Raw genomic sequence first — 26,761 nt, 5'->3', positions numbered from 1 at the left:
TTGACTATTTGTACAAATTGGATGATAATTTCCTCTATTAACACCATAAATAACTAGCACACATTCACATTTATGGCATTTAGCTGACGCTCTTATCCAGAGCGACTTACAAGGTTACTCATGTTACAGAGGTGGGCCAATGCAGTGTTAGGAGTCTTGCCCAAGGACTCTTATTGGTGTAGCGCAGCATAGTCACCCAGACCGGGAATCGAACCCCAGTCTCCCACATGGTGTGGTAGCTCACTGGCAGATAGCGGTGTTCTCTGTTGCGCCACACCAACCACCAACACGTATTAATGCCTTGCTGTCTTTTGCAATTTTTCCCATTTTTTATTAATTAATTTTGCCAGATTTCAGGTTCCTACAGACCGCCGGCTGGTGAGCATAGTATGAACATGCGTGGTGTATCTATATGGGTAAAACTTGTAGTGTGGAGGCTGTGAGGACTATAGGACAACAGAGAACAAAACAAAACAGTCATTATATATTCCAGTACTGCACAGGGACCATGGACATGTGCTTCATTGTTAACATGTAGATGTCATGTCACTGCCAAGCCCATCTAAGCAACTGATTTTGATCAGGAGTCCCAGCTGCAACTTATGTCTGGGCTCATTACCGCACCTATTTATACTCCTTAGTTTCGCTCTGCCTTAGGGTCTCTGCCTTAGAAGACTCTGTTGTAGTCACCCATGGTGGTTCTTGCTTGTGTCTGAGTCATGGCCCTTTTGTTTTGTTGTTTACTGGTTATGACTGTTTTAAGGAGTTGCCTACAATGTACATACCTGTCTGTGTTGTGACCCAATACCTGTTCCCACATAAGTGGAAGTATTGGTTGATGCCAATAAAAACTGTAGGCAAATACCACCTGCTTCACCTCACTTAGGCTTAAACCAATTTTGATTGGTTTAATCTGTTTGATTGTCTGTCTGTCTGTCTTCAGCGGTCAGTGGTCTGTACAGTGGGGAGGTCCCCTTACTGGGAGTCCCATAAAGCATAACTGGCCCCTACTCATTTGGTGAGTAGGCTGGCCCTCCCTCTAGCTCATTGCTCAGCACAATGCTAGCCAGTATATGTGTCTTTTAGCTGATGTAACAGAAGAAGCCATTTGCATCCAGAGCCATGGTGTTTCCAGCAGTTTAAAAGCAAGTGTTGGACCTACACGTGTTTGGGAGGAACACATGCTAGTCATTCACCTTCCCAGCACTGGTAGAATCATGTGACCAGTGTAGACCTAGCTAGTGGAGGAAAGCTGGAAACGACTAAACTAAAATGTAGTAAGTATTTGGGGGAAAATACCAAAAGGTCCTCTAGAAAGTGGTGTGGCATGGTCTCTGTGCATGGTTCCAGCAGCCATGAGGACTTGCTTTCTAAATTCAAGTCAGGGCATAAGGCAGACCTGAGACCAGCAAGGGTCAGCCTTTCCCAGACCATCAGCGGGGCAAAGCGTGCCTATGCACAGAAAATCAGTGAACTCTTCCAGAACCTTGCTAAGGGCATCCAGGCCATCACCAACTACAAGACACCTTCACCTGCTTGTGACAGTGATGCCTTTCTTCCAGATGCGCTTCATGACTTTTATGAGGCACATTAAGAACCAGCTGCCCCCTCACTGAACTTACTGCGTTTTGTGACCACCCGTCCAACGGACAGCAGCGTTTCCGCCACACTCCACCTGGCCCTCATCCGCCCGGATGAAAAAAGACACTTAGATCAGAATGCTGTTCATAGACTTCAGTCCAGCATTCAGCACCATCTGAAAAAACTGAGCCTGCTGAGCCAGGACACCTCCCTCTGTAAGTGCATCCTGGACTTCCTGACCTGGAGACTTCAATCAGCCAGGATTGATAACAGCATTTCCAGCACCACCACGCTGAGCACCGGGGCCCTCCAGGGTTGTGTGCTCAGTCCACTGCTGTTCACTCTGCTGACTCACTGCTGCAAAATAAAGATTAAATACATCGTTATGTCTGCTGTTGACACACCCATGGTGGATTTCATCAGCAGGAACGATGAGTCAGCATACAGACAGAAGGTGCGGTGAATAACAGACAGGTGCAGAACCTACAACCTGTCTCTAATTGTAGACAAAATGTTGAGTACAAGATGACCACCCTTACTGAACATCAATATCTCTGCTATAACAATTGATAGGAGCACCAAGTTTTCATTGTTCACATTACAGAGAACCTCACCTGGTCCCTTAACACCAAATTCATAGCCAAGAAAGTCCAGCAGCGAATCTACTTCTTCCAGAGTCTGAGGAGAGCTCTTCTGCCCCTCTTATCTGCACTATGTTCTTACAGAGGGACTGTAGAGGTCGTCCTGAGCAGCTGTGTTTCTGCCTGGTTTAGAACTGCAACATCTCTGATGGCAAGACCCTACAGCAAATATCACAAATCATCATCAAGATTAATTGAACATTAATGAATTAATGAACGTAAGACAAGCTGATCGAATTGCTCAGTTGCTCAGAGGTCTTCTCCATGTTGCTTCCTTGTCGCAGACTAGATGGGGTCATATTAGCAGAGAGTGAGCAGTAATGCTGTGTTTCATTTACCTCGGAAGATGAATTTCGGAGCTGATATTGACGTTCCACCTGAGTCGACCGTATTGCTGTTGAACATTTTGATAAATGGGCCCGAAATGGTTCAGAGAAAAAGGGCGCTGTCACTATGACCAGAGGATTGGCTTTGCTCTCTCCAGGGTAGGTAGATTCTCCCAACGTCACTGCAGTGCACTGCTGGCCAGCTCTGCATCAGAGCCAGGTACAGCTGCTCCTGTAAGTGTGTTGGTTGCCCAGTGATGTTGCATCTGCGGCAGTTCGGAAAAACAATGAAGTGTCATGTGTATATCTTTGTATGAGCAAACCAATTCTGTGACTCATGCATTCTGATAGTATCATCAAACTGGCATTATGGGACTTGGTTGTCACTGGGCCCTTACAGCCCTATTTACATCCTTAGACTCCTTAACACTTAGAGACTGAACTCTCCCCATCCCTCACACACTCAGTTTAGCATTCAGTGTGGTGTCATGTTATGTTGCACCATGGTCTTGAACTTTTTCTAGACTTTTTTCAGAGCTTTACTATGTTCTTATATACAGTTGAAACAACAAGAAAAGCCTTTTGACTTTGAACTTCAGTTGGTGGGCAGGATTTTTCAACCCACTCGCTCAGGAGCTGAAACTTAAGTATCTCTATTTGAGCTGATTTAGGAAATGCAGCACCACACTTCAACCAGCAGAACTAATCTTTCTGACATCTGTTTGAAAGTTCTAGTAGAGGCATTATCCTCTGCCATCAGCCCTGCCAACACCTAGGACAACAATGATGGTTCCAAAATCAAACTATAAAAATAAAATAATGTCTAAAAAAAACTTCTCAAATTCAACGTATGACAGGGCAGTGGTGGCTCAGCAGTTAGAGCTCCAGGCTATTGATGACAGGGTTGTTGGTTCGATACCTGGGCTTGGCAAGCTGCCACTGTTGGGCCCTTGAGCAAGGCCCTTCAACCTCTCTGCTCCCTCAGCGCTGGAGTTGGCTGCAAACTACTCCGGTTGTGTGTGTGCTCACTGCCCCTAGTTCAATAGTGTGTGTTCACCACTGCGAATGGGTCAGATGTGCACAACACATTTTGCTATACATAATACTGTGACAAAATACTTTTACCCTTAAAAATCCTATTTTGTGAGCAAGGTATCACCGGTAACATTAGTAACATTAATTACTGTCATCTGAAAAAAACACTCAAAGTGTGAAAAAGCCTTCAGGCTGCCAGAGTTGCCCAAAGATGCATGCTTGATTGGCATTATAAACAGCACAATGTTTATGTAATAATGCATGAAAGGTGAAGAAAATGCTTATAATTATGGGTATTTTATTTTCATCCTGAATGTATGTATCTGTCTGTCACTCAGATAGACACACACACATACATACACACAAACACATGGGTAATGAAGTCCTAAATCCATCTGATTGCAGCACCTGCACCTACAACACACACACACACACACATACAATCACACTTTCCCCAGCTTTTATGAACACTTAATAAATTATACATCTATCTGTCATCATCTAACTCCTATTAAACAACACAAAAGAAACAACTAGCCCATCTGCTGGGGGAGAAATGAATAAAGTGAATCTCTCTTTCTCTCTCTCTCACACACACACACACATGCATGCACGCACACACAGACATTACACCTGATTGTCATTCTAATTTTCTCTTTTGCTCTATCACTGTTATATACACACATACATGCACACACCCAGAAAGCTCTTTACTGAGGTGGTACTCAGGTCACATCCGCGCTCCTATCTTAACACTGCCAGACAGGCATCAGATTCCACAGGCTCTAAAAGCAAATCTACACTATTCGAGTGTGTGTGTTTGTTTGTTTTCATACTTTTTACATATAAAAGGCCAACCCAAGAGATCTAAAGTCTCAGATAATGGTGTAACAAATGGATTTTGTAATAAAGAAAGGCTGCAGAATTTCATAACGTATCTCCTTCTCCAGCTGTTAAACTCAGTGTGGATTGATCATGCTTTGGGCTTGTGTTGCAGCCAGTGGCACAGGCAACATTTTAATGGTAAAGGAAGAGCAGAATAATTAAATTCAGAAAAGCAAATTCTGGAAACAATCATAAACACACCTTAAAATCCACAATAAACTACCTCAAAATAGAAAAATATATTAATAAAAGGGCAGCTATTACATACAGGTACTTAGGCACTTAAATATATATATAGAATAATTAAGAGATATTTAATTCCATAATGCTTCAGTTATAAAATATTGTGTGTGTGTGTGTGTGTGTGTGTGTGTGTGTGTGTGTGTTTATCTCTTAAGTCTGGCAGACAGAGCAGAATCAAGGGCAGACACTGGGTCAGCAACCAGAGAGATTACGGTCTGAATCTAAAGTAGGCAGGCGAAAGACTTCGGGCCATTTCCTCTTTATGGAATTTTAATTAAGCTAAATGGAGCTGGACAATTAGTAGCTAATTATTAAAGGTCACAGAGGCATATCCTCTGTAAGCACACCTCTACTACATTGCAATCATGTGTACACAGCACCAATGATTAAGCAAGCAATCAGAGAACCAATAACAGATATTTCTGTTCTTTGCCCTGGCCAATCACAGACTGCCGTTGTACTTAGGCTCCTCCTTCAGACGTATTCATCCATAACTACTGTTGCTCAAGGTGGATTATACAAGATTTAGTGCACACTGGTAAAAATAATCCCTAATATTCAACACTAATGAGAGACTGTAACTCACACCTCAGTTTATATCACAATACCTACATTTAGAGTGTTATTAATATTCAACCCTAATGAGAGACTGTAACTCACACCTCAGTTTATATCACAATACCTACATTTAGACTGTTATTAATATTCAACCCTAATGAGAGACTGTAACACACACCTCAGTTTATATCACAATACCTACATTTAGAGTGTTATTAATATTCAACCCTAATGAGAGACTGTAATACACACCTCAGTTTATATCCCAATACCTACATTTAGAGTGTTATTAATATTCAACCCTAATGAGAGACCGTAACACACACCTCAGTTTATATCACAATACCTACATTTAGTGTTATTAATATTCAACCCTAATGAGAGACTGTAACACACACCTCAGTTTATATCACAATACCTACATTTAGAGTGTTATTAATATTCAACCCTAATGAGAGACTGTAACACACACAGTTTATATCCCAATACAGAAACATGTCACAGAGAGAGTCAACTATGTCCTTAATCATCTGGTAACAGTGTTTTGGGGAAAATACAGAAATGCCACTAAGGGGCCCGCAGAAACGAGGCAACGTATGGATACACACTGAATGAAGATTGGTATCATTGACTGAACCTTTCCTATCTAACACTGCAGATATTTTCTGTAATTGGTTCAGACTTTCCTAAAGGCATGAATGAACCTGTATTGCTTCCCTCTGACAGGTGCAGACTGTTTGATGGGTGTGTATCTCTTCTTCATCGGCGCCTTTGACATCAAGTACTGTGGAGAGTACAACCGCCACGCCCAGATTTGGATGGAGAGCCTTTCCTGCCAGCTGATTGGCTCTCTGGCCATGCTGTCCACAGAGGTTTCGGTGATGATGCTGACGTACATGACACTGGAAAAATACCTGTGCATCGTGTTCCCCTTCCAGCATTACCGGCCTGGCCGAAAGCGCACCCTCTGTTCCCTGACCTCCATCTGGGCCCTGGGCTTTATCCTGGCACTTGTTCCCTTCTGCGACAAACAGACGTTTGGAAACTTCTATGGCCGAAATGGAGTGTGTTTTCCCCTGCACTCGGACCAGGCAGAAAAACCTGGAGCACAGTGCTACTCTACAGGGATATTCCTGGGTAAGAGTGAATGGAAAATGGTAAAGAGTTGCTTGTTTACTGAGGATGCTTGTTTATGAAGGATTGCCTATTAGGTTTGGTTACCTTACTCAAATTTAAAGACTGTCCATTAAGGAATATCACACATAAGGGATGGGAAATGCAGACTAGTAATTTTAAATAATTTTCTAATATTTTTACCATTTCAAAATGTATTTTATACAGTGCATAGCTAAATAATGAAAACTCTTGTTGACCTATTAATTGCTGATCATAAACAATGACATTCCAACTCATCCCAACGTTGTGAAGTGAAGCTCAATCATTACAATCCATCAACGTTTTTCAGTGGAGCTCTATCATCCCAGCTCATCTCAGAAATGTTTGGTTAACCACTTTCTTTCCAACTCATTCCAAAGCTGTTTAGTTGAGCTTCATCACTCGAGAGAATGAACTCAAGTAGTAGCTTTATCCACTTTATACCACTCTAGCCCATGCTTGGCATTGGGTATGGCGAACCCTAGGCTCCAGAGTATGCCATTCTATTGGGCCTTTTCTTTTCCATTGAAATTTCCCATTTGCACACATTAATCACGTGTGTCAGCAATTAGTGCTATATCCAAAATATCCAAAAAGTCATGGCTATACTACACTATTCATCATACTAATCTAACAATAGAGTGACATTAACAAGTAAGTGTTAGTATGAACACTTCAGGCTCCAAATGTTTTCACTAGCTACCACATATGCCCACAAAGTTAGCAATGCTTGAAAAAATATGTCTTTAGTGTTATGGAATCTGCTGCAGCGCTGGTGGGTTTTTTCCTGACGCCCTGTGGAGTATCAGAAAGCTTTTCATTATTCTGTTAGAGAGAGCTGAGTCCATTATCAAACAAACAAGCTGCCAATTACAGCTCTACTTTACCTGCAACCCTGCAGAGAGAATGCAATCAACACCCTCATCAGAGAGAGAGGTTTTGCTACAACCTGACATTTGGGTTTTGTTCCCCCAACCCCAAATGTAGACAAGACAAGATTAGTGTCTAATATTTGTTTCTTTAGACTTAGCAATGGAAGCTTGTGCGCTTCAGTTAGCATTGTGCTCACTGCATGTCTAGGTCACTACACGGTCAGCTGAAATTGTCCAGTGATCCCGAACAGAGCAGCTTATGTGGTTTCTAATACTGTTTGATTTACTGTAATCTATAAACCTGGACTAGTATGGAGAGCTAAAAACAGTAGCAGCTTGAATTGTGTCCATACTTTAGTCTATGATGTAGATACACCACCTAGACTTCCGACTCCAAACATGTTTTGGCTGATCAAAAAGAAGATAGATTGAGCATTGCTGCTTTTTCATTAAAATATATAAAATATGCTTTTTTAAAAAAATGTTTGCTGTTGGTTTTGATTGCCTTGTTTTTTTTCTGCATTTTCTTCAGGTCTGAATCTCTTTGCCTTCGTGCTGATCGTTTTCTCCTACTCCAGCATGTTCTACTCTGTACAGAAAACAGCCAAATCAGCCAGGCAAATGGCCTTTGACCATGAGGTCTCCATCGCCAAGCGCTTCTTCTTTATCGTGTTCACTGATGCCATGTGTTGGATACCTATCTTCCTCCTTAAACTCCTCTCTCTCCTCCGAGTGCAGATTGCCGGTGAGTGTGTATGTCTGGCACATCTGGTGTTAACATTGGAGTTTAACAGTGTTTAGCATTTTCCATTATGCTATGTGGGAAATGTAGCCAGGGCATGTTTGGTACTTCTGTATTTTTAAACTGGAGCTACGAGAGTAATGCAGCTAGCTAATAATAGAAGCTTATACCTGACCAGTTAGCTGTATGACTCACTGTTAACTTGAAAACTGGAAAAATAGTCTATTTATTCATTTTACACAATGTTCATTGTAATTAGCCTAATAGCTTAAGTGCAAACCGTAAGAAAATTAAATTTGGAACTAAACATCTTGACTAAATGATACTATTTGTAGTCAGAGCAGAACTGTTGGTTTGCTTATGTTTAACAGACTATTCCTTTCACAGCTTAGCTGAGAGAACTGCACTCTCGGTGTTTGAGGATGAATGAAAAAGCATATGAGCTTTTCTCCATTAAACCAAAAGTTATCAACCCTCCTGGACATCTCCTGCCCTGCAGAGTTCAGCTCTGCTTCTATTTCTAGAGATTTAACTTTCCACAGAGTATAGTTTCCAGCAGTGATCCTGATAATCAGTGTTTTCAGAAGACCTTGATCACTTGGATTAGGTAAGCTTGTTTCAAGCTGGGACTTTAAACTAAAGACAAAAGGGTGCTGACCACTGGCCAAGAATTGATTCACTGTAAAACATTATGTCCGAACACAAACAATAGCTACATCTTCTGATAATGTTTAGCAGTTTTGCAAAGCACATTTTGCCATGTAACCAACACACTACACATATTGATTGTGCAAGTACACATCAACCAGAAAATCGATAAAAGGAATTGACTGAAAAGCACTCATGGTCCATAGGTCATCCTGACAGGGTGCAATATGGCTTCTAATGTTTCATTAAAAAAGTGCTCTATGGATTATATTATCCACATAGTGCATGCAGATATATATATATATATATATATATATATATACATACATGTACGGTGTGCACAATTATTAGGCAGTATTCTGACCATATTATCATTCTTAGGAATATTTTTTAACTCCAAGCTGGATAAACTTGAATGCTTAATGGATTTAAACATAGCGAGTGATGTGTGTCTGCGTAGAAATCAGCCTTTCCACTGTCCGCAAAACAATTTACAAGTGCAACATCTCCCAACATGGCCAGATCAGGCTGCCCTAGCAAATTCAGTCCAACAGAAAACCACAAAATGCGTAAAGAAGTCTCCAACAATCCTAAAATGTCATCAGAGGATCTTCAGCAGGTTGCCACAGCTGAAGTTGTGCAGGGAGGAAATTCTTGCTATCACAAAAGCCATCAGAGTAAAATTAAGGTTTTCCAGAAAACACCTGTCCCAAGACCAGGACATCTGAAACAATGTGCTTTGGAATGTGTTGAATTCTTTAAACACAGTAACAGAGAACATTTTTGGCATAAAGCAGCATTTGAGCACAATAAGCCAGATCAGCTATAAAGCATGGAGGTGGAAGTGTCATGGTTTGGGGCTGCTTTTCTGCAGTAGGGGCTAGAGAATTCTTCAACATAGACTTCGCTAGGAATTCTTTACTGTATCAGAGGACGCTTGAGGAAAATGTGAGACTGTTTGTCTAAAGACTAAAGCTAAAACATCACACAGCTGAAGGAATTCTGCATGGAGGAGTGGGAAAAATCTTCTGCCAGTTTATGTCAGACATCATTATATTGTAGATCATCATAGGAAACATTTAACTGAAGTTATTTCAGGCAGAGGGGCAATACCAGCTATTTTGGAGAATTGCTGTGAGAATTTCTGCAACAAGAGTATTAGTGAGGTCAGAATGTTGGGTGATCACCACCCCACCTCATCCCAAGCTCCCTAGCTCTTTCCAAAAGTATTGGATGGGGCCCCATCATTTCAGAGAACACAGTTCCACTGTTCCACAGGTCACAGCTGCTCCACAGCTGAATGCATTCATTAGAAGGGGTGTCCACTAGCATTTGGACATACAGTGTGTGTCGCCTTCTTTCATGACGCATGATCTACAGAGACATTCTGACTGACTGTAATACGCTACATGAAACCCAGAGGGAATGATGTTGCTTCTAGTGTTTCATTTAAAAAGTGCTGTAGAGGACTGGATAGGCCTCGCTAATCTGCGCTAATAAAATTCTGCAGCATCAAAAGCCTGGAGGATTCCGTTCAGCATTGACAAGGATGCCTCAAACAAAGCTCCATTAATGTAATACTCTCCTGCTGGTCACATTATTATGGAGATTAAAGTGTGGCTGCGGGCAGGTGCGGGTTAGCTTTGCAGCTGTGCGCTAGACTGCCAGTTATTTCAATTCGATGGCCTTCGACTCACAGCACATGACCCAGAAACCCCTGTATTATTAAATGTAGATAGATATTGTGACATTTTGCAGTTTTGTATTTTGTGCCAGTCAGTGCTAGGATCACAATTTTGGAAGCTACACTATCAGTTGACAGCAGGCAGTAACTAACCCAGTGATTGTTTCTTAACGGGTGCAGGAATAGCGTGCACAGTAATTGAGTGTTGAGTTCCTGCTGAGTCTTCTGCAGCGCTTTATTGCAGCTCTTTTCAGATCCACCCAATTCCTCCATTCCAGTCCTCCTGGATGCTCGTTTTTTATGCGTTTTAGTTTGTTATTCATAAACTCAAATTTTTCAACCCAGAAGTCAAAATCTGACTGTTAAAGAATAAAGCCTAAACAGCTCAGAGCAACATCTCCAAACAGCAGCAGACAGCAGGGATTGGTTTTGTTTGCCAGCATGGATCCTCTTTTTTTTAACTATGTAAACAGGCTGTCCACAGAAGCTGTGTATTTAAAGAATGATCAGTTTAGTTAGACAGCGTTTACAAGCACAACACACACACTCTGCGATGCAGATCGACAGGTACACTATCTCTCTCACACACATATTCAGAAAGTCAAAGGAAGGCTAAGTGTCCTGCAGTGCTCACCTGTCAGTCAAGCTGCAATTTGCCTTGAGTGTCCTTCTGGCATTCTATCCCGTCATCTTCACCTGACGCCAGGAACCTGGGTGCGTGTATGTGTGTGTGGTGGGGGGGTCTTAGTCTATGGAAGTCTGAGAGTACTCAGTTCTCAGTTCATATTGCTGCAGCGTCTGATAAATACACTGGACCCGCACCATAAATCCATTTACAGACCAGTAATAGTGTCTTAAAGTCTATTAGGCAGCATACTGGAAGGAATATGGGTAATGTGATCTCTTCTTTTGCTCCTAGTGAAAACTCTGATAGCTGCATTTTAATCTTGTTGATGTTCTTAAGGTGATAAAATGCTTAGTAACTGCTTTACCTTGGCTGCCTAAAGGGAGATCAGAGTCCATTAGTACCTCAAGGTTACATGCTCGTTCTTTAGATCTAAAGGCAGGATCTGACATGAAGGAAGCATCTGTAAAGTAATTAAGAGTGGCCCAAGAATCAAACCCTGGGGGCACCACAGGTCAATGTTACACTCTCATTACTTTCTTTTTTAAAAAAGCAATGCCTGCCTTGTAGGTATGAACTGAACCATTCACTGTTCCCCAGAGTTCAACCAAAGCAGCTCTTAATAACTTAAGTAAATCTTAGTAGGTTGTTTATGCCAAAATTTTACTGAAATTGTCTAGACTGCTGTTTAAAGACATGATATGTTGCGTGTTAGGAGTTAGGAAAAGCTCTGGACATGTGTGAGCTGTTTATTATTATTTAAAGTATGTCTGATGCTATTGAGTTTTTAAAAACTTGGTTAAAAAGTTGGTTGGTAGCATTTCAAGACTGCAAGTGGTTGATTCGAGAAAACTATCTCTGTCAATAACCTGATAAAAGTAGGACAGCATTAATGTAATTACTGAATAGTTATTATATTCAGCATACGTATGTCAAAAAGGCTACTCTCTAAGTAATCCCAGTCATGTGTCACATTTATCAGATGAATCAATTATATACTACAAGTCAAATTCAACACTTAATATTACTTAAAATACTTCAGTCAATAACTTGTTCAAAAACATACAGATTATATGTAATATGTTAAGAACAATATCTGAAGGTAAATATAGCAAACCTCTCTCTGCAAGAGATGGGGCAGATGGTTAGGTTTACCCTGTGTAGCTAAGGCCTTATATACAGATCAAAGGCCCTATTCCATTACCCACCCTTGTTGCCTCATGCCCCCCTTTTGAGCATGCTCACTAGATGTGTCCCATTTCTTTAATCTTTACTAACAAGGGTGCCCCCTACAAGCACTTGAACTCCTCTTGTAAGTCGGCATGAGATCACACCACAAAATATACACCACAAAAGTCGACAAGCATGTGATCCTGTCCCACATTCAAAACAACTTATTGATTCAAATAATTACCGACAAAGCAATTGTAACACTTAAAACTACCTTCAAAACGCTGACAAGGGCCAAACACTTGTTTTGAGCACAGACCAACAGATCCTTTAACACCAACTGGAGAATATCAGACATGATTCATTTTAGTAGTAGTAGTAGTGCTTTGTATACTAGCCAGTGACTCAAACTGAACAGGTCCCATTTATAGCCAATGAATGCTGATCATTAAAAGTGCCGTTTTTGGCACTTTCTTATTTAAATTGTATGTTTATTTATATTTATTTTTATGGCATTTAGCTGACGCTCTTATCCAGAGCGACTTACAAGGTTACTCGTATTACAGAGGTGAGCCAATGTAGTGTTCAGAGTCTTGCCCATGGACTCTTATTGGTGTAGCACAGCACAGTCACCCAGACAGGGAATTGAACCCCAGTCTCCCATGTGGTGTAGCAGCTTACTGGCAGGTAGTGGTGTTATCTGTTGCGCCACACCAACCACCTTAAATGATGCAGCAGCTAGATTCTGGCACTAGCTATGTTCAATAATGCAGCACCGTTTTAAGTGGAACAGAAATTCATATTTACATTTACATTTATGGCATTTAGCTGACGCTCTTATCCAGAGCGACTTACAAGGTTACTCGTATTACAGAGGAGGGCCAATGGAGTGTTAGGAGTCTTGCCCAAGGACTCTTATTGGTGTAGCGCAGCATAGTCACCCAGACCGGGAATCAAACCCCAATCTCCAACATGGTGTGGTAGCTCAGTGGCAGGTAGTGGTGTTATCTGTTGCGCCACACCAACCACGTCATATAAGAAGCCAACATCTACCTTGTACACAGGGTAGCCTCAAATATGTGCTATGCTTCTCTCCTCCAACCCCCTCTGCAGTTTGTACAGACCATGTTGAATGCCTTCCCACCCATGATCTCACCAAATGCCATTTTCACATTTTCACAGGAACGCAAATGGCGGTACAAATCTGCATCTCCCAGGTAACACAAGGCACGTGTGTTTTTGTGTGTGTTTAGTTCAGTTCAGCAGCTGGATAAAGCCCTGCAGTGTATGATCCCTAGTCGTTTAGTGTGAGAAGCGTAGTCCATCAGGGATGCATGCGAGTCTTTTCATAATCTGCAGCGGATTTAAAAGTCCTGTAGTGTACACAAGACTTAAGAGGGAAGCTCTGTTTTTCATTTTGTGTGCTTTTGGAAACAGTGCTCCTCCAGTCATGTCTCATGAATTATAATGAGATGGACTCCAAAAGGGTGTTGCTTCCTTATATACAAATTGATCATCCAAGTAACTTATTGGAGTCTCACTATGATACATTGAACAATTGTCGTAAGAAACAGAAAGAACTATTTTTCATGGCTCTGTACTTGGCATAATAGCATTCCTCGTGGACTGTGCATTATAAAAGAACCCACAACGGGGTGAGACTATCCCAATTTTGGTAAGAAATGATGTGATTTATTAAATAAGTTCTCTATTGGTTTCTTGCTTGTAATGTTACTTGTAATACAGAACCAGAATGTGGAAATGGAGAAACTGCATGAGGAGATTGCTGCATTAGAGAGAGCAATAAAAAAATTATATGGAACAGCTGAGAGAGAAATTGGATTCATTTAAGGGAGGATTTGTAAAAACATAAAATGGAGAAATATGGGAACCATAATCTAGAACTGCAATAATAATGTGCATTCCTGGCTCAATGGGAAAACCTGGTGTGTTAACACATCTTGCCCAGGAATGGAGCAGTGTGTCTTCGGATGAATTGAGCACTGAGGCATTGAGACTGAGTCATTTTCCTTGCGGTTTTCAAGAGCAAGACCACATCATCCCACTACATCTTTTAGACTGGAGGTGGGATTACCATGCTCAACATTAGGAGGGGAAAAACTAAACCAGCTCATAAGGACAATCGAATGAACATCTCCCAGACACAGCTAAGTAATCATTAATATCCTAAGATAAACGTATGGATGTTCTTTGGAGCTGTACATTTAAAAGCCTTCTATGCTAAGAATGCAACTAAAGACCAGTCAGCAGGATTAAATGATGAAGCCCATTAGTCCTCAACTGCAAGTATGGATTTAAGCCAAAAAAACACTCAGTCCCTCTTATTTGCAATGCAGTCAACTGGTGGAATAAGATGCCTTACACTGCAAACAGATTATTTATTTTTATTCTAATTTCTTGGCCTCTGAAATAGATGCCTTAAAAAACTAACGATGCCCGCTGAGGATATTGTTATTAAGCCTCAGACAAAGTGATTCCATTTTGGTCCAAGACAACATAGCATTTGTTCAAGAAATAGAGAGACAGCCCGGATATTAAATCCTATACTTTATTGCCATCTGATCCCACTGTTATCACTTTTTTTAAAAAGGCTCTGAAGAATACCGTTATTAATGAGAGTGTATGTTTTGTGCCAGTCTTATCCAGTTAAAATGAATAAGCATTTCAGCATCTTCCTGGACATCCCATGACATCTGTCTGTCACAGAGCCTCTCTTGCAGTTTGTTGACTGGTTCATTAATTACCTTCTTTCTTTAAAGATACAACAGATTTGCTGACAACATTAAATGCACTGGGTCAGGTTGGCACGAGTGATTTAACAAGCATGATGATTGCGTCAAGGTTATGTACTATCTGTCATCAGGAAGGTTTCAAGGCTGTTTCCGAATCAGGCAGCCAAGTGATGTGGGGAGAAAGCATGACCGGGACTTATTTTGTATTAGACAGTTTTTTGTTTTTTTTTACGTGGGCATGAAATTGTTAGGTGTACACACACGGGACTGTTTGATGTGACCTTATGTGTTAGTTTTTTCATTGGAATTTGAATATATGGCTTTAAAAAGATCCAAAGGTTAAAAGTACTTTAATATAAGAAATTCTTTGATTACATTACATTTTTAGAACATTTAATCAGTAATCCATAATGGAATACATTTTCAGTAACCCTCCCAACCGTGCACCTAATTATGTTTATCTTTTTTTATGGAAAAATTTGAACACATCTTTATACAGTCAGGTCCATAAGTATGTGGACAGTGACACAACTTGTATTTTTGCATCTTTACACCACCTCAGTGGATCTTAATAGGGTAATCAAGATGTGATCAAAGTGTAGACTTTTTGCTGTATTTCGAGAGGTTTAGCTAAATTTACAGCGTCTTTTCATCACAGGCTCAAAAGTAATTGAACAAAATAACATACTTCTAAATATTTAGATTGTTTTAATACTTTAATCCTTTGCAGTCAATTACTGACTGAAGTCTGGAACCCACTGACATATTGTTTACTTCCCCTTTACTGTAGCTTTCTTCAGTTACTGCTTGTTTGTGTTTCTTCCTAACTTCAGTTTTGTCTTCAGTAAGCGAAAAACTAATCAATTGGGTTGAGGTCAGGTGCTTGACTGCTGTTTGATAATGGTCATTATTCATCTGTACTATCAACTGCCATTTTGCTATCTGTTTTGTAGCATCTGACTAAATCTGAGTAGAAAGTATAGCTCTGTAGAATTAAAATTCATCCTGCTGCTTGTATCTGCAGTCCTGTTATCAGTGAAAACCAGTGACTCTGTGAAAACCAGTGACCTTAAAAATGAACCCCTAAACATGAATCTTGGTTACTTCATTGAGAGTCTTTTTGACTTGACAAGATGGTGTTCATGTTTTTTTTTTCTGTATCATAGAAAGAATTCTGTAATCATCCATGTAAGATGTTTACCCAAGGACACCAGGAGAGGGTGAATCAACAGTTCCTAAAAGTTTCTGCTGTCAAGTGTTCTTTTTCTGATGAATTAGTTTTGGGGTGTTTTAGCCTAATGATGCTCTCTTTTTCTTGTATTGATAGTTTCTGTGTGGTCTGGGGTAGAAGAAGATTTATCTCTCCTGATTATATAAAAACTTGTTTACTATCCATCAAGTTCTCATTAAGGTTTAATCCAGACTCTGTCGGGAAGGCTATATTGGTTTAGACTGAAGGCATGGACATTCACACAGAGATCTTTTTGAAAAGAGAGAGAAAGAAGTGTTTTTTACATCCTCTTTCTCTGAAATGTGGGGCAGGATCACATGCTTGTTGACTTTTGTGGTGCAGTTTTTGACTGGACAATGAGGCCTTGGCTACATTTGGAAAAATAGACATATATAAAAACTTGAAATAAATGTGCAATTAGGCACAAAATGATAACTTCAAGTGGCTAGATGTTTGAATAAAGCAGGTCATGCTGCAATCTCTCTATATATCATTGCATTAGAAATTGTGTATCAGCTGCCAACGTGTGAAAGGCATCTCTTGCAGGCATCTCTTGCATATCTTTACTTTAAATACAGTAATACCAAATGGTATAAATGAGGAATATACCTCCTTTACCTTTTACTTATATGAGGAGTATATTTTTTTGGATCTGAATGAGTTTTTAAGATTAATATCAAATGTAGAATTTAACTTTTTATTAGATATATTATATATATAACTGGTCAGCAACGATGATGTCATAAGTGGATGGGGTTGTAAAATAACCAGGATTATTTAGAAGGTATGTAAGCATTTTTTATAAGTACGCTGAGAAAGACCTGTGGGTCTGGAGCTCTGACATTATGGATGTTAGTGTTAAAAAGGATGCAAACTTATTATATCATTCAGTTGATACTAATTCAGAGGCCATAGGTGAAGGTGGGCTTGTACTTTTGTCCCCCATGGCAAATTCTTTGGAGTATTTTGCCACTGTTATTGTCGTTGTTAAATAATGATGCCAGAGGAAATGACTGGCTAGATTTGCTGCATTTTATTTCATTGTAATCACACAGCCTATCTTTAAGGATCTCTTTGTAAATCTGAAGCTTGGTCTTCCTACATTCTCTTTTGGAGCTGAACTGCTGTTGCAATTTTCCATGGTGCTGCCTGTCAGCAAGACATGGCTTTAACTTCAACTGATGCAATCTTATCCATAACACTAACGACTTTTAACTTGAAGCTGTCCAGCAGAGTGTAACCCAGTGCGCTCAGTGGACAAAAGCACAGAGTGAGTCCAAAAATCTATTATATCTAGTATAGATCTTTTAAGGAAACAGGCTGGTTAATTAAACTTGCCTGTAAGAAACAGCTCATTTCCACCCCAAAGATGACACACAACAATAATCTTTTAGACATTCGATAAATGTTTGTTTAAGTGTGTATATATATATATATATATATATATATATATATATATTTACATATTTCCACTTCAAATTATAATGCAGTTTTGATTAATCCAGGTCAATTACAAAAATATTTAACAATATCTGAAATCACCAATAACATATAACACAGCTAAAACTATTAGTCATTCAAACAAGTCAAAAGATTGATAAATTAAAAAACTATATAAAAAAGAAACAACAACAAATACAATATTAATAATCATCATCATCAAATCTGAAGGTGCTCCCTTTAGCTGAGTGCACTCAGTCCCTATCACCCCCTCACAGTATAATATCTGTTCTTAATGATTAAGATGATTTCAGAAGATTGTAGATGTGTTGTGATGACGATCGATTGTTGAAATTAAGTAAGTGGCGCAGAGCTGATGGGCTTCAGTAGTAGAGCAGTCCAGTGCAAATGTAGCTCAATAAAAACCAAACAGCAACAAAATAGAACAGTCTGCATACAACTGTACAGGTAGTGATGCTACTGTTGTTGTTTTGTCAAATATCTCATTCAGTAAATCATTCTGCATTTCTACATTGATACACTGCGGTACCTAACTTATATACAAAATCTAAAAATGATCTATCAAATATTTTGAGGATGTTTTCATCTGTAACATTTACAGTAAGAATACTTTCTCTATAGTTACAGCAGCTTAACAGATATATCTGTTAAAGCACAAATCCACAAATAAAAACACATACATATTCAGAAAACAATATCTAAAAGTTTATCAAGGTAAAGACATTTCAGCTAACATTTTCAGATTACAGCTGCAAACTGTGAATGTGTGAGAAAGTGTGTGTTATCTCAAATAAAAATCTTCACCTTCATATCAGATTAGGAATTGTAAAATGTAATATTGTTGGCCTACAGCAGATTACAAATGAATAGCTTGTATCATTACTCAATGCTTCCAGTGTTTAAGAAGATTGCCCATGGCCTTGTTATGGTTAATATTCATATTAATACTAAAGAAATATCATGAAAATGTCTATTTGGGTTTGGCTACACTCTGGCAAAAAATGGTTGCACGTAGTCCTGAAACTGACCTTTGGTCAATAAAATATAGATCCAGCTTTTCCAGTTTATTCACAAAGTGTTTCCCACAATGAGAACAACCTGAGTGCTCTGAGAACTCCTATAAAGAAATAAATGGCACAATGACACACACCAACAAAAAATGGAATGAAATGGAAATTATTTCAATTATTTCCAGCAATCTGCAGTGCATACACTGTGAGTAAACCAGCACACTGACCACTGGACACAAGGTGCTGCCTGTCAGCATGAAATTATTTTAATTTCAACTAATGCAATCTGACCACTGACTTTATGTTTATTTGGGCTGAATTCTCCTCTGTCTGTGTGTGTCTGTAGGTACTATAATCCTGTGGGTGGTGATCTTCATCTTGCCTATAAACAGTGCTCTGAACCCCATCCTCTACACCATTACCACCAGCACCTTCCAGGAAAAGATCAAAGTGTGCCTGCGCTTCCGATGCACAGACAACAACTGACACACGTACACCAACACACACACATACAACATATATTTGCACACATTCATGCACTGAATGTCCTTTTTATTAGGTACCATTAAACTGTAGCTAAACTAAAAAGGACATTTTATTAGAAACACATACCACACAGGTACAGTGGTCATCAGCCCCACTCTACTCCATTCATCAGTGGAAAGGACCACCACTGGACCACTGCTGACCAGATATTGTTTGGATGGTGGACCGTTCTCAGCACTGCCATGACACTGCCATGGTAGAGTGTGCGGTACTGGTAAAAAGTGTAGGTATGTGCACTGTGTGTACTTGTTAACATAAAACATGCACCACATGTGGGTGGACGTCATGACCTGAACACTTCCTGTACAATAACATTTTACACTATGCTATTGTAATAACACGTCAGTGGCCAAAACTACACACACACACACCCTAATAAACAATGTGATTTACTTACACCTGGACATTACCACTCAAGTCCTCCCCCCACACCCTCCGCACTCACACAGTGTGACTAATCACTCAGAGAACACCTAAATGGCCGAAACACACACACACACACACGTATATACACACCCAGCACCTGAGCAGCTACAGTGTATTGTTGGCTTATGCAGTCACATTATTATTATGCCTTAAATGAAAACAAAACAAACCACACACACACAGAACATTTTGATGATGCGGACCCCTACTGGAGGTAACAGAACCTGAATTGATCTACAACTGCAGGATTCTCTGGGATTTGCATCAAACGAATGATGGTGTAAAAAAACAAAAAAAACAATGCTTGCAAACATGTCCAAAGCAATTACACACACACACACACACACACAGAAACAACCATAGCCATAAACTCAATGAACTCAGAATACAAAGAATGCGTGTTTGTGTGACAGAGTGAATGTTTTCTTTAACCGTTTAACTGTTACAGAAATACTCCACCTAAACCCTATCTGCTGCATCTGTAATAACACCACCACCATCAACAACAACAACAACAACAACAATAATAATAACAATAATAATAATAATAACAACAATAGGCCTCATTCACCAATATCTTCCAAAATAAATATATTTTTTTGTTCTTAAAAAAAGGTCCTAACAAAAAGTCTAGGTCAGATTCATATTTTAACCACAGAATTGTTCACATCCATGCTTTTATAATGATGCATCCTATTGTCCTTGTAAACTGAACAAATCCCAAATAAGAAAACAATAGTGAATGTCAGAATATTTGTAAAAACTGTAAGCTATGGTTGGCGAATGAGGCCAATAAAAAAAAAAAACCTGTTTACTCAAAACTGAAGCCAATGAGTTTCAGCCAGTTCAGTTTCAGCACCTACCCACTGGCTTCTGTTATAAGTGAGATTGGAGTATTCCTTTAATGACATGTATAACTGTATTGCTTTGTACATGTAAGACACCACAGAGGGTTCCGATGTGGAAGTGTGGTCACTAATGTATGAAATTTGATGTTCTCATGCTGTTCCTTTTTGTCAGTTGTGAATATGCAATATGAATGTAAAAATGTACATGAGCCATGTAATTAAAGTATAATTATTATTTCATTAAAAGCGGTGTCTTGTGTTTGATATGTTTCCACGCAGCACAGGCAGAAAACCTAATGCGCTTATTCCATGGCTTAGATTTAAATTTCCTTTGAGAAGGGATGAGCAGTGGGTCAGATCTCTTTTAGAGCATCACAATTTATGTATGTAGCAGGCAGAAGGTACCACTGAGAAATCTACTGAAATCTTAATTTCTGGGCCAGGACTGCATCCCCTGAACATGCTTCATTCTTGAACTCTCCTCCAAAAAGGGCTCTTTTATTAAAGAACTTTCCCCACCTCAAATAACTGCTTCGTTCTAGAGTCCGTCGCTACAAAAACCTTCAATTCCAGAGTGTTTCACCCCAAAGAACTGATTTTCTCTAGAACCCACCATGAACACCAATAGAATAGTTTTAGAACACCATACCTCCCAAAGGTATGCATCATTCTAAAGTACCTCCCCACAAATGACTGCTTTATTCTAGAGTCCTCAATCACAAAGGACTCCTTTATTCTAGAGTCCTCAATCACAAAGGACTCCTTTATTCTAGAGTCCTCCATCACAAAGGACTCCTTTATTCTAGAGTCCTCCATCACAAAGGACTCCTTTATTCTAGAGTCCTCAATCACAAAGGACTTCTTTTATTCTAGAGTCCTCAATCACAAAGGACTGCTTCATCCCAGAGTCCTCCGTCACAAAGGACTGCTTCATTCCAGAGTCCTCCATCACAATGGACAGTTCATTCTAGAGTCCTCTATCACAAAGGACAGTTCATTCTAGAGTCCTCCATCCCAAAGGACTGCTTCATTCCAGAGTCCTTCATCACAAAGGACAGTTCATTCCAGAGTCCTCCGTCACAAAGGACTGCTTTATTCCAAAGTCCTCTATCACAAAGAAGATTGCTTTATTCTAGAGTCCTCCACCTCAACAGTCCTTTGTGGTAGAGTACTCCACCTTCATGCTTCAAAGTAGAGCTCTTTTTTGGATTGCGTCTTTCTCAAGCCCTCCACTCCAACAGATTACATAATTCTAGAGACCTTGGCCGTAGAAATTCCCCAACTGATGGTCTGATTCAGTCTAGATCAATCTCAAAGATCTGGTTCATTCTAGAGCCCTCCACCATAACAGACTGCTACATCATTCTGCAATAACCCATTCTGTGAACTTTCCAAAACACCCCTTAAAAAAACTTCAAAGAAACAGCTTTTTTCTTTTTAAAGAGCAGCTTTCTGCAGTGAAATGACTATTTTGTTATTGAACCCTCAGCCCTTTTTTGAGTTTCATAACTCAAAAAAGCTGTCCTAAAGTCCACATAAGGATGTCTTCATTATAGATCTCTCCAAAATCAAAGGGATGTGTCATCATAGAGTTCTAAAGGCCAAAGAGATTCATGAGTGTGCATTCAAGAAACTTAAGAAGAAGAGAAGGTTTAGTTTCATTGAAACTGGAGCTCTAGGTTTAGGGGTTTTATTTGTTTTGTTTTTTATTTAATATATTTCACTGGTCCACCATTAGAATAGAAGTGGCATTAAATTAAAGGGCCCACAGATCCCTGGAATATGGCAGGGATTAGAGGTGCCATTAATCAATAACAATTTTTGTATTCTACTTCGTACACCTATAAGCTGTCTCAGGATTTCTAGTTACAGTATTTCAGTCTACAGTAATTAGCTATCTGATGTTATAGTTATTTTAGCAGTTTCAGTTCAGCCCAGAGGCTCCAAACCTGCAAGCAGGTCAGAACGAGCTGAGTGCAAGGCAGATGAAGATGGCCTGTCATGAAATTCACCCACTAGGGAAGTAAGAGCAGAAAAAAATTTGTTCACAAAGACCTGTAAGGGAACCAAGACAAGCACTTGAGTCATAATTACCTGAAGTCTTACTCTTTCCTTCACTTTCCCGATCAATGTAATTATTTTTTCACACATAATTCTACAATATTGCAATTACACGGAGGGCCCTTGCACTGCTGGAGGGTCTAAGCCAACATGGAGCAGATGGCAGTGGCCTGTAATAGATTTTACCCTCCTAGAACAAAAAGGACGCAGTCTACAACATTACCGCTGACAGCTTCATGCCAGAGCCCTAAAGAAATGCTGTGCCCATTCTTTAAAATGTTCTATACAGAACCATTTACAAAAAGTTTTCAACCAATACAATACAAATCATTTATGCATCCAAATGGATCTTTTAGTTTTCATGGTTCTATATAGAAACACTGCCTTTGGTAAATAACCATTGCAGAACCCATGTTTGTAAAGTGTGGAATGTCACTAGAACTTCTTTATTCTTTATTCTTTATTATTATTTCTACAGAACTGTTTCACTCTACACTCTCAGCAAAGCGAGTTTGATATAGGACTAAAAAGGACTCACTCACTCATGGTGCAAAACAGTGCAACTCTTTTTGGTACTACAGCTGTGGTCAGTGGTTCACATACACTCATTATGGAAATAAATATCATTGAAAAATTGGGCTTTTGGTGATTTCTCTGAACTGATTTTTCTGGGACAGAATAAGCGACAACACTTTTTAAAAGAAAAAGAAACAAGAACCTGGTGCAGAGGTTTCTGAAATCAACACAGCATATATATATAAAACGCCAACTTGGGTATGCAGTGGAATGTAGGATGCATGCTTGGAATGTAGCCATCAAGGCATCAAGGTGTCACCACGTGGACTGGCCATGTTGATTCAATTGTTGAATGGCCCACAATTATGTCACTATTGTGTGTCCGCAGTAGGTATGAATCAACCTTACCACCAATGCAGAGAACCATTTAGCTTATTAAAAAACTCTACAATTTTATGCAGATCAAATTTTATAGAAGCCTATAAAAATGATATAGAATGTTTCTATTGGTTTATTATGGTTCTTTATAGAAATCCAATTCAAAGGACTGCTTCAATCTAGAACCCATACCCCAAAGTTCATTCTGGAGTCCCAAAGTATTTTAGAACTGCAGTTTTAGAACATTAACCCCTAAAAGGCTGTTTAAGGCTAGAAGACACTCTACGTTGTAAAGCAAGGTGGAGTTCTAAATGAGTTTTAAAGCACTATTGGTTGAATTTCCCTCCTAAAGCGTCATTACATACTACCAAATGCATTTCATGAAGTTCATGCTAGTTCATGAAGATCATGAAAGAAAATGATGGTTTCCAGTGTCTGGAGCTCCCTCTCCTTATCATTAGTTTTAAAGGGCAGAAAGAGCCTTAAATGATTTAATAGCCCAGAACTAGAACCCGGGAACACAGCAGGGATAGTAGGTGTCATTTTGAGAAATATTACTATGCTACTTTATCAGTTTTTCTGAAGGGGTCCAAGACTTCTAGCCTTGTCTCTGACCCACCATATCTGCTGCCCACATGGGTCTACTGTAATGTGTGTCATAAAGTATATGTGATTTGAACAGTTACGGTATGGCCCTGAGGATCTTAGCCTGCAGGTGAGTCACTATAGTCTCCGTGTAGTGCTGATGGAGATGACCTATGATGCACTTTACACATCTGGGGAAAGGAAGAGCAGAAAAATTAACTGCCTTTTCAAAAACCTGCGAGGACCTAGCAGGTACTCAAGCCTTAATTGCCTCAAGCTGTCCACACACACACACACACACTTGAAGGCCAAGGTCAGGCATGCTGGATAAAACTGCATGGATGTAATACCATCAAATCCTCAACTATACACTCTACTGCTCGCCTCTGTAAACTGTGCACCATCACACCCTTAAAAACCTTAATGCATTCTATACTAGAGTTTGGACAAACCAAAGTTATTTGAGGTTCTGAGATTCTTTTATGTTTTATCTAGCACAAACAGAAGGACAAGAGAAAGAGGAAACACTAGTTATTAAATGGCTTGTTTGTACTTATTTATTGTACATGAACACTTCCTAGACACTTCACTATTTCAGATTATATCAAACCTGTCCATTTAAATTGTGTAAAAAGTGCAATATTGGAAATGTTGGAAAATATTTGGAAAATGTATAGTGTATATATATATATATATATATATATATATATATATATATATATATATATATACATACAGTGGGGAAAAAAGTATTTAGTCAGTCACCAATTGTGCAAGTTTTCCCACTTAAAAAAATGAGAGAGGCCTGTAATTGACATCATAGGTAGACCTCAACTATAAGAGACAAAATGAGAAAAGAAAATTCTGAAAATCACATTGTCTGATTTCTAAAGAATTTATTTGCAAATAATGGTGGAAAATAAGTATTTGGTCACCTACAAACAAGCAAGATTTCTGGCTGTCACAGACCTGTAACTTCTTCTTTAAGATGGCTTCTCTGTCCTTCACTCATTACCTGTATTAATGGCACCTGTTTGAACTCGTTAACAGTATAAAAGACACCTGCCCACAACCTCAAACAGTCACACTCCAAACTCCACTATGGTGAAGACCAAAGAGCTGTCGAAGGACACCAGAAACAAAATTGTAGACCTGCACCAGGCTGGGAAGACTGAATCTGCAATAGGCAAACAGCTTGGTGTAAAGAAATCTACTGTGGGAGCAATAATCAGAAAATGGGAGACCTACAAGACCACTGCTAATCTCCCTCGATCAGGGGCTCCACGCAAGATCTCAGCCCGTGGGGTCAAAATGATCACAAGAACGGTGAGCAAAAATCCCAGAACCACACGGGGGGATCTAGTGAATGACCTGCAGAAAGCTGGGACCAACGTTACAAAGGCTACCATCAGTAACACACTACGCCGCCAGGGACTCAGATCTTGCAGTGCCAGATGTGTTCCCCTGCTTAAGCCAGTACATATCCGGCGCGTCTGAAGTTTGCTAGAGAGCATTGGGATGTTCCGGAAGAGTATTGGGAGAATGTCTTATGGTCAGATGAAACCAAAGTACTTTGGTACTGGAGAGTGAATACTGAGTTGCATCCAAAGAACACCATACTAACTGTGAAGCATGGGGGTGGCAACATCATGCTTTGGGGCTGTTTCTCTGCAAAGGGACTAGGACGACTCGTCCGTGTACATGAAAGAATGAATGGGACCATGTATTGTAAGATTTTGAGTGCAAACCTCCTTCCATCAGCAAGGGCATTGAAGATGAAACGTGGCTGGGTCTTTCAGCATGACAATGATCCCAAGCACATTGCCTGGGCAACAAAGGAGTGGCTTCATAAGAAGCATTTCAAGGTCCTGGAGTGGACTAGCCAGTCTCCAGATCTCAACCCCATAGAAAACCTTTGGAGGGAGTTGAAAGTCTGTGTTGTCCGCCGACAGCCCCAAAACATCACTGCTCTAGAGGAGATCTGCATGGAGGAATGGGCCAACATACCAGCAACAGTGTGTGCCAACCTTGTGAAGACTGACAGAAAACGTTTGACCTCTGTCATTGCCAACAAAGGATATATAACAAAGCATTAAGATGAGCTTTTGTTATTGACCAAATACTTATTTTCCACCATTATTTGCAAATAAAAATTAAGCCAGTACATATCCTGGCATGTCTGAAGTTTGCTAGAGAGCATTTGGATGTTCTGGAAGAGTATTGGGAGAATGTCTTATGGTCAGATGAAACCAAAGTAGAACTGTTTGGTACAACTGTTTGGCTTAATTATTTGCGATTTAAAAATCAGACAATGTGATTTTCTGTATTTATTTTTCTCATGTTGTCTCTCATAGTTGAGGTCCACCTTTACAGGCCTCTCTCATATTTTTAAGTGGGAGAACTTGCACAATTGGTGACTCTATATATATATATATATATATATATATATATATATATATATATAGTATAATAAGTAAATACTAGTATTAGAAATTCTCTAATCTGTGTACTTTTCTTCTACCATAATGCACCTAGGTTTTTCACTCACCTTTACAGCTGTGTTATGTGACATGACAATAAACGTGATTGATTCGATTTGATTTGATATGATATAAACATTGCTGGTGCAGGCCTGCAGCCTGTAACTGCTGATACATAGTTTCTAGTTCACATTTGTTGATATTAATTCTGTAACTTATGAATAAACAAATATCTAGAACCTTATGTTGACAATGAACATGCGGTCAAATAATGTGAGAGTTTAAAATACTCTACTTCTTA

At 39.6% G+C, this 26,761-nt stretch overlaps 1 protein-coding gene across 1 annotated transcript in view; it reads left to right on the top strand.

The window, feature by feature from the left end:
* Nucleotides 1–20,561, top strand: part of rxfp2l (relaxin family peptide receptor 2, like) — an 81,173-nt gene extending 60,612 nt beyond the window's left edge. Inside the window, exons 16-18 of the mRNA XM_072694429.1 lie at nucleotides 5,996–6,406; nucleotides 7,829–8,041; nucleotides 18,967–20,561. Coding sequence (XP_072550530.1) covers nucleotides 5,996–6,406; nucleotides 7,829–8,041; nucleotides 18,967–19,106 — 764 coding nt within the window. The 3' untranslated portion in view covers nucleotides 19,107–20,561. The remainder of the gene's footprint in view (nucleotides 1–5,995; nucleotides 6,407–7,828; nucleotides 8,042–18,966) is intronic.
* The last annotated feature ends 6,200 nt before the right edge of the window (nucleotides 20,562–26,761 follow it).

This window comes from Salminus brasiliensis, chromosome 1 (assembly GCF_030463535.1).
Source record: "Salminus brasiliensis chromosome 1, fSalBra1.hap2, whole genome shotgun sequence".
NCBI lineage: Eukaryota > Metazoa > Chordata > Actinopteri > Characiformes > Bryconidae > Salminus > Salminus brasiliensis.
The sequence above is the reverse complement of the archived record's forward strand: the minus strand, read 5'-3'. Positions and strand labels throughout refer to the sequence as shown.